At 41.3% G+C, this 12014-nt stretch overlaps 1 protein-coding gene across 1 annotated transcript in view; it reads left to right on the top strand.

Moving 5' to 3' along the window:
• The window catches only part of LOC139478450 (IQ domain-containing protein H-like), a 39272-nt gene that overhangs the window by 14360 nt on the left and 12898 nt on the right, over positions 1-12014 (top strand). The window contains exons 9-16 of the mRNA XM_071261307.1: positions 1278-1411; positions 2902-2979; positions 4923-5031; positions 5603-5830; positions 6363-6513; positions 8573-8748; positions 9462-9734; positions 10257-10445. Of these exons, the coding sequence (XP_071117408.1) occupies positions 1278-1411; positions 2902-2979; positions 4923-5031; positions 5603-5830; positions 6363-6513; positions 8573-8748; positions 9462-9734; positions 10257-10445 (1338 nt within the window). The remainder of the gene's footprint in view (positions 1-1277; positions 1412-2901; positions 2980-4922; positions 5032-5602; positions 5831-6362; positions 6514-8572; positions 8749-9461; positions 9735-10256; positions 10446-12014) is intronic.

The following is a 12014-nucleotide window of genomic DNA, read 5'->3' as shown; positions in this document are numbered from 1 at the left end:
GGTTAATTTCCCAAACACTGAAAAAGGGTAGTTCTGGATTCTACATTTCTTTCTTACTGTAGCCTCACTGTACAGAACATTATGCATGGGATTAGCCTCAGAGCTTAGTTATTCCATATGTTCTCCTAGTGGCCCCTAGTCATAGTGGTAATGCATGCATGTTGGGTATTTCTCCTGTTCATGTTCCGTGTAGCATTGTAGATACTGTTGTATACCTATCTATGTCTACTGTAGATGTTTTGTATGTTCCTGTGTCTGTTCGCTCACGGACTATTGCCAACTGTGTACATGACAAGAGTTGTCTCTCTTATTGTCACTGATCGCCTTTCCAGTTGAACCTTCGTTTGACCTGGTGTTCTTTCGGAGCTTGACCTTTGCTTATAAATGAGTTTTTGTTAAATATTTATCTTATAAATGAATTTAAAAGATATCCACTTTCCAATAATATTACAACGCTTCACTACATATTTTGAATGGCTTATTTGGCATCAGAAATTAAGAATTAAAAATTTTAAAATCTAGTTTATTAAATTTTCACCTGTTGCCATGTCTTCGCTGCTTCATTTTATCACTGCTCTGTGCTGCATACTATTTCTTAGGTCTATGTTCAGGGCTATATTCTATTGACCTCTGTAACCATGGTACCAACTTCCTGGGTGCCATTACACACAGCCATCTTAGCGTTAAGGTTGTCATAGCTCTTATGCTTTAACATTGAGCTACAACAGTAACACAACTAGCAGCAAGATAGCTTTTTGGAATGGCAGCCTGGTCATTAAAGTTGAAGAAGAAACTTCACGACAGTAAAATGGATTGATGTAATTTCCTAGTTCTGTAAAACTAATTTATAGTGGATTTTTATTCTTTTCATTTTAGATGAATTGATGTAATAGACTTATGTGAATAGACTAATGTGAATAGATTTGTTTCTTTGTATCAAGAACATAGTTTTTTAAGCTAATTATAGTTGACTAGCAAAGATGCCATTATAGCCTAGTCGCTCCAATTTCTAGATACCTTTAAGGGTTGTAGTTTTGCCAAGCAACTAATAATTTTGTTTTAATTTTTGTATTAGTATAGTCAGTTGTGAACTATCAAACAAGAGGCAGACTTAGGATGCCTAGTCGCTCCAATTTCTAGATACCTTTAAGGGTTGTAGTTTTGCCCATCAACTAATAATTTTGTTTTAATTTTTATATCAGTATAGTCAGTTGTGAACTATCAAACAAGCAGCAGACTTAGGATGTACCCTGCACCACCACCCATGTCTGTTTCAGCCTCCCCCCACGACGCCAGCCAGCGGGGACTTTAAGGCCCTCAGCCACAGGTTCGCTGTGCAGAACGGGAAGGTGCGGGACTCCCAGCCCGAGTTTCTGGCCTTCAAACAGCACTACTGTCTGACCTGGGGCAGGTGAGTCACGGAGTACACAGCCACACAGCAAACTGTACCAATACTTCATTAGAGGGGGTTGGTTATACATGCGGGTAGGGCTGGGATGAGTCCAATGTTACTACCCCTCTATTACCCTACCGGGGCAGTTTGGAGGCCTAGTGGTTAAAGCGTTTGCTCATCACACCGAAGACCCGGGTTCGATTCCCGACATAGGTACAAAGCCCATTTCTGGTGTCCCCCGCTGTGATATTGCTGGAATATTGCTAAAAGCGGCATAAAACCATACTCACTCACTCACTATTACCCTGCCCTACCCGGGTACCTGCTTTAGGCCTCAAGAGATAGGTATAAATTGTCTGATTGGGAAAAGTTTGACCGTAGCCCTGGACAAAGTGTATTTAGATGCACATATTTATAAATGATCTGGTCATGCATACATTGAAGTTGACGGAGGTTTTATCTTTATTCAAACATATAAAAGCCAGACTGAATGCATTCATAGTCAGAAAGAAATGCAAACATTAGTGACTTGTAGTCTAACCATACAGTTCTAGATCATTTTTGTCATTATACAATATATCGCGTGATTCCTGTGGGTACCCAGGTCCTACTCAGGACCCACCCAACCCGAGTACCCGAGTTACCCTTCCCAGCCCTACATGCTGGCGTCACTGCAGGTCTAGACATTGTGATGTATGAAACCAATTTGTCTCTGTGACTGGAATAATCATTAACATACATATTACAATTTCTTGTTTTCATTTCTCCATGTGAAGCAGTGTTAACAGATTTCAAGTGTATTCTATTTTTGAACTTTTGTTTTATATCACAAAACTCACCTTCAGCAGTGTCCAACAACTGTTCATACATGAACCAGTCAGGGTGACCTCTTGTTTCTGGGGCTTTCAATTTCCATAACTTTGTGTTGGAATTCAATTTGAGCATTTTGTACATGTTTTTACATCTATGCATACATTAACCAGTCGGGGTGATTACTTGTTTCTGGGGCTTTTCTAGGAGTCAATTTCCATAACTTTGTGTTGGAATTCAATTTGAGCATTTTGTACATGTTTTTACATCTATGCATACATTAACCAGTCGGGGTGACCTCTTGTTTCTGGGGCTTTTCTAGGAGTCAATTTCCATAACTTTGTGTTGGAATTCAATTTGAGCATTTTGTACATGTTTTTACGTCTATGCATACATTAACCAGTCGGGGTGACCTCTTGTTTCTGGGGCTTTTCTAGGAGTCAATTTCCATAATCTTTGGAATTCAATTTGAGCATTTCATACCTGTTTTTACACATTTCATGCCCTTTTTGTTTTCTAAGAAGTTTTAACTCACCTTAAACAAGACATAAACATTTAACTATATTCAAGATAATTAGATTTGTTTCATTTTGAAAAACAAATAACAGTAATATTGACTTTTGAGAGGAAAATGTTAAGTGTGTTCAATATTTCTAACTAATCATTAGTTGTTGTGAATCATACTGTTATGTTTACAGCATAGTTTCAATGATCCGCCACCTGGAGAGACTGATGACGAAGTACTCTGTGCCGGTCGCCTTCATCAGTGGAGACAAGTGAGTCCCTTTCGTCTCTGTATTACCCACATGTCAGAGCTTCAGATAAGCTGAGTATTTGCATTAAATACTCACAACTAACTACCATAACCCAATTTGAGCTGCTTGCGTACAAATGTGCATGAAACATTTGAAAGCCAGTCGTACAACGACACTGTGGTTTATCACCCAATGTAGCCTATTCAGATTGTGCTCCTGCAATCACAGAAAGATTTGCAGAAAATGTAACTCGATGCAGAATTGCAGAAAAATCACAGAATTTGCCTGTTTTTATCAATCAATACACTAATTAAATTATTTTGAAGCTTTTCTTTTGAATTTTGCACAAATGTGATTCAATCATACAAAATATGAATCCTGCATTGAAATGAAATTTGAAATGAATAATTCTTACTTTTAAAGTTCTTGTGGTATTATGACTACATAAACCATGTTTAAATCTAACCAAAAATAAATATTGGTGACACTATGCAAATTGTTTGCATAATTGTATGTGTTATCTAATGATAACTGTTTATTATCGCAGTTTGGGAAATTATTTCGGGTAACTTGGGTACTTGGGTTATTTTCGAAAATTTAGTTTGTATAAATATTTTAGGGAGAAATGTTTTTTTTACCACAGAATTTACTGCAGAATTTTTGTAATTGTATCGCAGAATGTTGATAATTTTATGCAGAATTCGTCTTGGACTGTAATTGTTGCATAGACATGTATGGCTGTTGTGAGCTTATGACATGTGTGAGACACTTGGGGCATCACATGCACATGTGAAAATTAGGTTTTAAGCAGAATTGTGTTTGAAGACGGTTCACTCATTGGTTAAAAATACCCAATTGACCGGACCCAAAGGAGTAACAAGCTGATATGTTCGATGTAGTTCCAAACATTGATTGTCCTGGGAATTTCTATAAACAGGAAAACAAATTGTATGCAAAATTATGAATATTATAGAGTCGAAAGAGAGAGGAGGCTTTGAAGGTCACAGTGTTCATTCAAAAGGACAAAGATCTGTTGTATTCCCTGTTTGTCAAGTGGGGTCATGCATGGGCCACTCACATAGGATGTCGCAATTCACTGTGCAGAGTTGCTTCCCTTAGGTGTACAAGGATTCTTTGATTATTCCCCTGATCATGCACCTTGGTATGACAGCACCATACCAGTTCCCGAGGATTTTGTTGGACTAGCATGCTTATGTTAATTTCAAGCCCTGTATTTGAGTCCTAAACCCTCATTCGGTGTCATACAACGCTGGGGTCTCAGGTGGTCCAGTCGTCTAAGGCGATGCAATTTGCTGTGCAGAGTTGCTTCCCTTGGGAATGCCAGAAATCTGTGATCATCGGTTCGAATCCCAGTTTGCCCAAATTATGTTTCTAGGTCAGTCAGCACCAAACCTGTGCTTGTGGGATTTACCAAAATGGTAAAAGTCTGAGATCTTCATTGCTTAGGGCTATCTTCCAACATCAACAAATGATCAAGCTGACATGCTGTGATAGAACTGGAATACAAAGCAGCATTAAACCAAAATCACTTGCTCACTCATACAACATTGTTGTCATAATAGCATGACTATACGGTCGAGTGAATAGAGTCTGCTCAGCGTCATACCAAAAGACTTTTAAAACGGTACTTGATGTTACCTTGCCTGGTGCTCAGCATCAAGGGGATGAAACAAGTCTGGCTGGCTCGGAGTCAGTATATTGTGTCTAAGTGGGGTATTGTGGCATGGTATCTTAGTGGGCTAGCACTATAAAACTGGCATTCATTAGTCCGAATCAGTGCAAGCAGCCGCACACATACATGTATGCACATCACTATGTTAATGCAGCACTCTTAAAGACAGTATTACACCCCATTTCAACTCACCTCATAATCATCAATATCATCAATAGGACTGTCAGTCCAGCAAGATAAAATGTTGTAGGCTGTGACTCTATATCCCCAGACTGGCCGATCTGTCCATGGAGTTTGAGCTGGAGCGACCCCCGACTGTGGAGGACCTGCTGACAGTGATAGTCAACCGGGAGGACGTGGAGGCCATCATACGTAGGCCGGTGTGTAGTAGCCTAGAAACTAACTGTGAAACTATGTGAGAAGTATGTAGCAGTCTAATTGTATCTTCATTTGCACTGAGGGTAACCTGCTGTGCAGAGTTGCATCCCTTGGCAGTGCCAGGATGTGCTTCTCATGGTTCAAATCATAGATTTGCCCTAATTATGTTTCTTGATCTGTCAGCACGATACCCGAGATTGTGTGTTTCAACGACCTACGAATGGGGTTTTCTCCCTCCTTGAGGAAGTTCAGTGGTCTGCATCAAGAGTAAACAAAGTAAAATCAGTGTTTGAACTAAGTTTGTTCACTACCCCTCCATCTCTGAAAACAAATTTTAACAAGTGTATGGCGTAGTAAACATCACCCAGGGCGCTTATTATGATGAACGTGGTATCTTGTTTCTAACAACATACATGATCCTAAAGAGGCATACATGTCATTTCTTCATTGGTGATAATTTATAGCAATGCTTACACTTTCACGGGAAATGTCCTAATATTGATCCAATGAAGTGATAGCTTCCAAAAATGTCCTTTCAAGATGTTAGTATTTGTGACGGAATGTATTTTTCAGGGTCGTCGCTATCTTGGTTACAATGGCCAGCAGGTGGCTGCCACTCATATCCAGGCATCATGGCGCCGGTACAAGGACCGATCCGTGTACCTGGAATACCGGCGCCACAAGTGGGCTGCGGGTGTGATTGCCATCTCCTGGATCATGCACATCAAGATGGTGAAGGTCCGGCAGCAGCTGAAACAGACCCGACTAGACCAGCTGGAGAGCTTCAAGATGAGGTCAAAGGTGAGTGGAGACACCAAGAAGGCCAAAAGATAACCTTCAGGCCAGACCAATCTCATTACTAAATAAAGATCCACCTGTCCAATGTTTGACACTGACCAAATATGTCAGTGGTCCAAAGGACAACCATATTGAAAAATCTACTGGGCCTGTTGGATCTCTACTAGGCGCAATGGTCCTGACCAAAAAGGGTTTGTGCTATTAGAATGAGAATCCATCCAAGAAGGTAACCACTGTACCATGTAGGGTTGTTCCTAAGTTGCTGGTTTTGCGTGATTATACGTGATTTCAAAAGTCGCACAAGCTGTGGTTACTTTGTATACACAAGACCACCGGACCAGCCTTTATCTAATTTTAGTTGTCCTTACGACCAGCGCATCAGTGTTCGTGTCGAACACTACCTGACAATGTTTAGTCTTTTAAACATTTTTTTCTTGAAATCTATAACAGGAAATGGCATTGTTATTGTATGTAGAAATAACTATAAAATCTTTTGAAGAAAGAGTGTATCAAGGTAATCTGCTGTGTTCTTCAGAAATTTGCCTCATCCTGGGATCGGATCAAGATGTCCAAGCGTGTGGTCATCCATCTGCCATCTCTTGGACTGATCCAGAGTATCCGGGACAGTATACACGAGTTTGGGATCCGCCAGAACACCCAGATGGCTAGGCTGTGTGACATCAGAGGTGGGTCCTCTTCAGTACTGTTGTTTCTAACTGTTGGGGAGTCAGAGATGGGTCTTTGCCAGTACTGTTGTTTCTAACTGGTGGGGAGTCAGATATGGGTCTTTGTCAGCACTGTTGTTTCTAACTGGTGGGGAGTCAGATATGGGTCTTTGTCAGTACTGTTGTTTCTAACTGGTTTGGGAGTCAGAGGTGGGTCTTTGTCAGTACTGTTGTTTCTAACTGCTGGGCAGCCACAGGTGGGTCGTCGTCAGTACTGTTGTTTCTAACCGGTGGGGAGTCAGATGTGGGTCCTCGTCAGTACTGTTGTTTCTAACTGGTTGGGAGTCAGAGGTGGGTCTTTGTCAGTACTGTTGTTTCTAACCTGTGGGGAGTCAGAGATGGGTCTTTGTCAGTACTCTTGCTTCTAACAGGTGGGGAGTCAGAGATTGATCCTTGTCAGTTCTGTTGTTTCTAACTGGTGGGGAGTCAGAGGTGGGTCTTTGTCAGTACTGTTGTTTCTAACTGGTTGGGAGTCAGAGATGGGTCTTTGTCAGTAATGTTGTTTCTAACTGGTGGGCAGTCACAGGTGGGTCTTTGTCAGTACTGTTGTTTCTAACTGGTGGGGAGTCAGATATGGGTCTTTGTCAGTACTGTTGTTTCTAACTGGTGGGGAGTCAGAGGTGGGTCTTTGTCAGTACTGTTGTTTCTAACTGGTGGGGAGTCAGAGATGGGTCTTTGTCAGTAATGTTGTTTCTAACTGGTGGGCAGTCACAGGTGGGTCTTTGTCAGTACTGTTGTTTCTAACTGGTGGGGAGTCAGATATGGGTCTTTGTCAGTACTGTTGTTTCTAACTGGTGGGGATTCAGAGGTGGGTCTTTGTCAGTACTGTTGTTTCTAACCGGTTGGGAGTCAGAGGTGGGTCTTTGTCAGTACTGTTGTTTCTAACAGGTGGGGAGTCAGAGTTGGGTCTTTGTCAGTACTGTTGTTTTTAACCGGTGGGGGAGTCAGGGTAAGAATGTAAGTCACCAGCAACCCCATGTTTTGTCGTAAGAGGCGACCAAATGGATAGAATGGTCTGGCTGGGTGACTTCGTTGATTGCAGTTGATTGTGTCCTCAGTGCTCATGATATCAATCATTGGATTTTCTGGGCTAGGCTAGATTATTTACAGACCACTGTCATATAGCTGGAATATTGCTGAGTGCAGCATTCAACAAACAAACAGTTGTTTCTCATAAAAATCTTATATGACAAGACAAAGAGTTCAACTATTCACTTAACACATGTATTATGAAACTTTGTGACGATGGTTGTCCATCATCTTGTTATGTAGGTTCCTTCAGCTAAGCTAATCATGGCATGTTTCAACTGGTACTCCTTCATTGCGTCCTACTCATCCTCTATATCTCCAGGGCTTGGTAAATGTCCAAACCCCAGGATCCATTCCCAGGGTTCTCGCGATCTTAAATTACCCACCCTTGATTATCATTAGCCGATTTGATTTGCTATGCTACACAGTCTAATGCACCAATCAGAATGCGAGTTACAAATTAACCTTAATTTTGGGTTGGCAGAAATTCAACATTGAAATCTTTTTGATGGAAAGTATGTCTTCATGTCCATTAAAACTGGTAGTGGCTTTGGTTTCTAGGCACCTCCTTTAGCCATTTTCTTTTTATCCCCCAAGTTTGAAAAACGGGGGGATATAGTAATCAACATGTCAACATGATAACATTATACATAGAGGGACATTTGTTATTCTAACTACAAAGAATGAATGTTTGTTGGCTCGTTCTTAGATCATTCAGAGGTAACTTCCAGTTTCAAGCATATGACATTGTATCAATCTAGACAGTTTTTAGTTTGATTAAAAATTAATATGTGTTATACATATATGTCTATAGGCAGTCAGATTTGAAGTAGGTGAAATATAGATTATCATTCGCTAATTCAGTATCTTTCTAGTATCTTCCCTCAACCAATGTCTGCCCTAGGCCTGTTCATGGGGTCTCTGGACGACACCTAGCAAGCTAGGAGATGGAGTGAGAGATTATCTCACATATCGGCTGTCTCTGCTTCAGATCCCAATGTTGATGTAATCTTTGTGTCCCCCGTGCCTCTGAGTGATGAGACGCTACAGTACTACTTCAAACTGCTGGGGCTCAAGTCGGCTGTAGACAGTGGTGTGGTCGAGGACCAGTGTGACATGGCAGAGAGGTACAAGATCATCGTCCCCGAGGCCATCAAGAGTTTCCCAGTAAGTGTCCGAGCAGACCGTGTCTCCACATCCATCATGCTGTACCATGCCATGTAACTGTAGTCCTCACAGCCAGGGCTGGAATAACACTTAGTCTTTGTATTGATTTTGTTAGAAACAAATAACTTGAAAAGGAGCCTCATAGTCTGTCATACAGACCCTGATACAAATATACCCAATACAGTCCATGCAAGTCTGTAATGTTTGGCAAGTCTAGATCACTGCAGTACAGGAGTGAGTCTCTGGGCTCCTTTTTATTTATTTTTTTATTGAGATAATTAAACAACTGGTTAAACAACAAGTGAGATGGGAGATTGAGCCTGAACCTGTGGAAAATCTAGACTTGCTTCATTTAGAGCTAAAGCATGACAGTAAAGAGCTGGGCTGGAGGGAAAATTATATGGTTCAGGGACTGTGGGCAGACTAAGCCAGGGCCTGTTCACCATTTAGTTTACATTTTGTATCTATCAAGGAAGAATTGCTGATATCTGATATTTCACAACTCAGATGAGGCTCGGGGAGATGTCTGTCATCGTACACTGATGGAGTGAATCATTGCTCACAATATCAATCACTGGATTGTCTGTCTAAATTATATACGGGCTGTCGTCATATAGCTTGAATATTGCTGGGTGCTTAAACAACAAACAGACAGCTTGCAAAAAGTCCTCTCTGCAGCTTATAAAGTCTGACCTGAATGGCTTCCATTTCAGACTCATCGGATGTGTCTTGCCACGCTGCTCAGATACAGCCCAGAGACACTGAAGAGGATCAAGAACCTGATCCGTGGCCGTGAAGCCTTCATTGTGACCGGGATCCCCCACAAGGATGACCTGGCCGTGGCTGACATCCTGGATGTGCCGATCTTGTCACCAGAGCCAGATGTAGCTCACCTGTACTCAACCAAATCAGGGAGTAAGAGGATCTTCAACAGTGCTGGGGTGGACGTCCCACCCGGAGAGTACGATATCTACAGTCTCGGTCAGGTGGGTGGACTAGAGGAGGTAGCCTCTGTATGCATGGCGAAATGTATTTCATTCACTGTTGAGGCCATCAATATCTTGTTTGGATGATTTTAGTTTTTTTTATTTGAAGCAAGGTGGCTGTGTGGTATAGGATGAGACAATCCATACAAAGGTTCATTGTAAAATAATGTGTGTCACTAACTTAACTGGAGCTTAGGTCAGTTGTCATGGAAACATAATGTCCTCCATGTCTGCTGATGCCATTGCATTCAAAAGTGACACCCTGTTCTGTCTGTATAAACAGAAACTTCTATAAAACATAAGTGATTTGTATTTTAAATGTGTTTATAGAAATGATGGATTTCTTATGGGTGTCGGATGCTGTAGGCCCCTAAAGAAACTCTCGGACATCAAATAGTAAATAAGACTGGCAATTCTAAGTAACTCAAATTGTCATCTTCAAAGTGAAAGTGATCCAAATCTAATTAAGCTAACAGCCATGCAGGTAAAGCCAGGTGAATGTCAGCTTGTGTGTTCCCACAGCTTCATGAGTGCCTTGCCCAGCTGGTCACAGAGAACCTGACAGTCAAGCGCTGGCTGTTCAAGCTAGATGATGAGTTTGATGGCCGTGGCATTGCCTACTGTGACATCGCCGGCTACCTCAAGTGCCACAACTGGGCTCTCAAGGAGTCACACCGGTATGGAGAAAAGTGGAGCAAGAAGTGGGCACAGGTCAGTCAGAAGCCGGACAACGGGAATATAGGGGTCATTTATGTACAAAAACATGTCATGTATTTTGTCAATTAGATTTACTCGGCTCAGGACCCTTTAAGTACAGAACAAAACCAAAGGCAACCAGTCAGTATAATATGTTCTGAGATTGTCACTGGGTTTGGAAATTACAATTTTGTCAGACACAAACAGATGAAACTAGTGCTCAGGATCATCTGAGATACATGTATATCAATTGTCTGTGTGAGACATCAATGTTGGATTCTGCCGGGTCCACAGAGGTATGTCGTCTTACATTTCCTATTGTTTACCCCGTGGGGATTCCAGGTTAGAACTGGTCCCCAGCAACCTCTGCTGGTTGTAAGAGGTGACTAATTGGTTTGTTTTGTCAGACTCAGTGACTTGGTTGATGCTGTAGTGCATTTTTTTGTCTGTCAATGTTCGTCTCACACATATATTTTGCCTGTCAATATGCGTCTTTCAGGTCCGTTTTTGTCTGTCAGTATTCGTCTCACATGTCTGTTTTTGTCGGTCAATGTTCATCTATCACATCTGTGTTTGTCTGTCAATGTTTGTCTATCACATCTGTTTTTATCTATCAATGATCGCCCAAACGTCTGTTTTTGTCTGTCAATGATCGTCTATCACGTCTGCTTTTGTCTGTCAATGTTCGTCTCACATGTCTGTTTTTGTCTGTCAGTGTTCGTCTATCACATCTGTTTTTGTCTATCAATGATCGTCTCACATCTCTGTGTTTGTCTGTCAATATGCGTCTTTCAGGTCTGTTTTTGTCTGTCAGTGATCGTCTATCACGTCTGTTTTTGTCTGTCAATGTTCGTCTCATATGTCTGTTTTTGTCTGTCAGTGTTCATCTATCACATCTGTTTTTGTCTATCAATGATCGTCTCACATCTCTGTGTTTGTCTGTCAATATGCGTCTTTCAGGTCTGTTTTTGTCTGTCAATGATTGTCTCACACGTCTGTTTTTGTCTGTCAATGTTCGTCTCACACGTCTGTTTTTGTCTGTCAATGTTCGTCTATCACGTCTGTTTTTGTCTGTCAATGTTCGTCTCACGTCTGTTTTTGTCTGTCAGTGTTCGTCTCACGCGTCTGTTTTTGTCTGTCAATGTTCATCTATCACATCTGTGTTTGTCTGTCAATGTTCGTCTATCACATCTGTTTTTGTCTATCAATGATCGCCACACACGTCTGTTTTTGTCTGTCAATGTTCATCTATCACGTCTGTTTTTGTCTGTCAATGTTCTTCTATCACATCTGTTTTTGTCTGTCAATGTTCGTCTATCACGTCTGTTTTTGTCTGTCAATGTTCGTCTCACATGTCTGTTTTTGTCTGTCAATGTTCATCTAATATCACGTCTGTGTTTGTCTGTCAATGTTCGTCTATCACATCTGTTTTTGTCTAATCAATGATCGCCACACACGTCTGTTTTTGTCTGTCAATGATCGTCTATCACGTCTGTTTTTGTCTGTCAATGTTCGTCTCACACGTCTATTTTTGTCTGTCAATGGGCGTCTCACATGTCTGTTTTTGTCTGTCAATGTTCGTCT

The sequence above is a fragment of the Haliotis cracherodii genome, unplaced genomic scaffold (assembly GCF_022045235.1).
Source record: "Haliotis cracherodii isolate W230 unplaced genomic scaffold, xgHalCrac1.p SCAF_1, whole genome shotgun sequence".
Lineage (NCBI taxonomy): Eukaryota > Metazoa > Mollusca > Gastropoda > Lepetellida > Haliotidae > Haliotis > Haliotis cracherodii.
The sequence above is the reverse complement of the archived record's forward strand: the minus strand, read 5'-3'. Positions and strand labels throughout refer to the sequence as shown.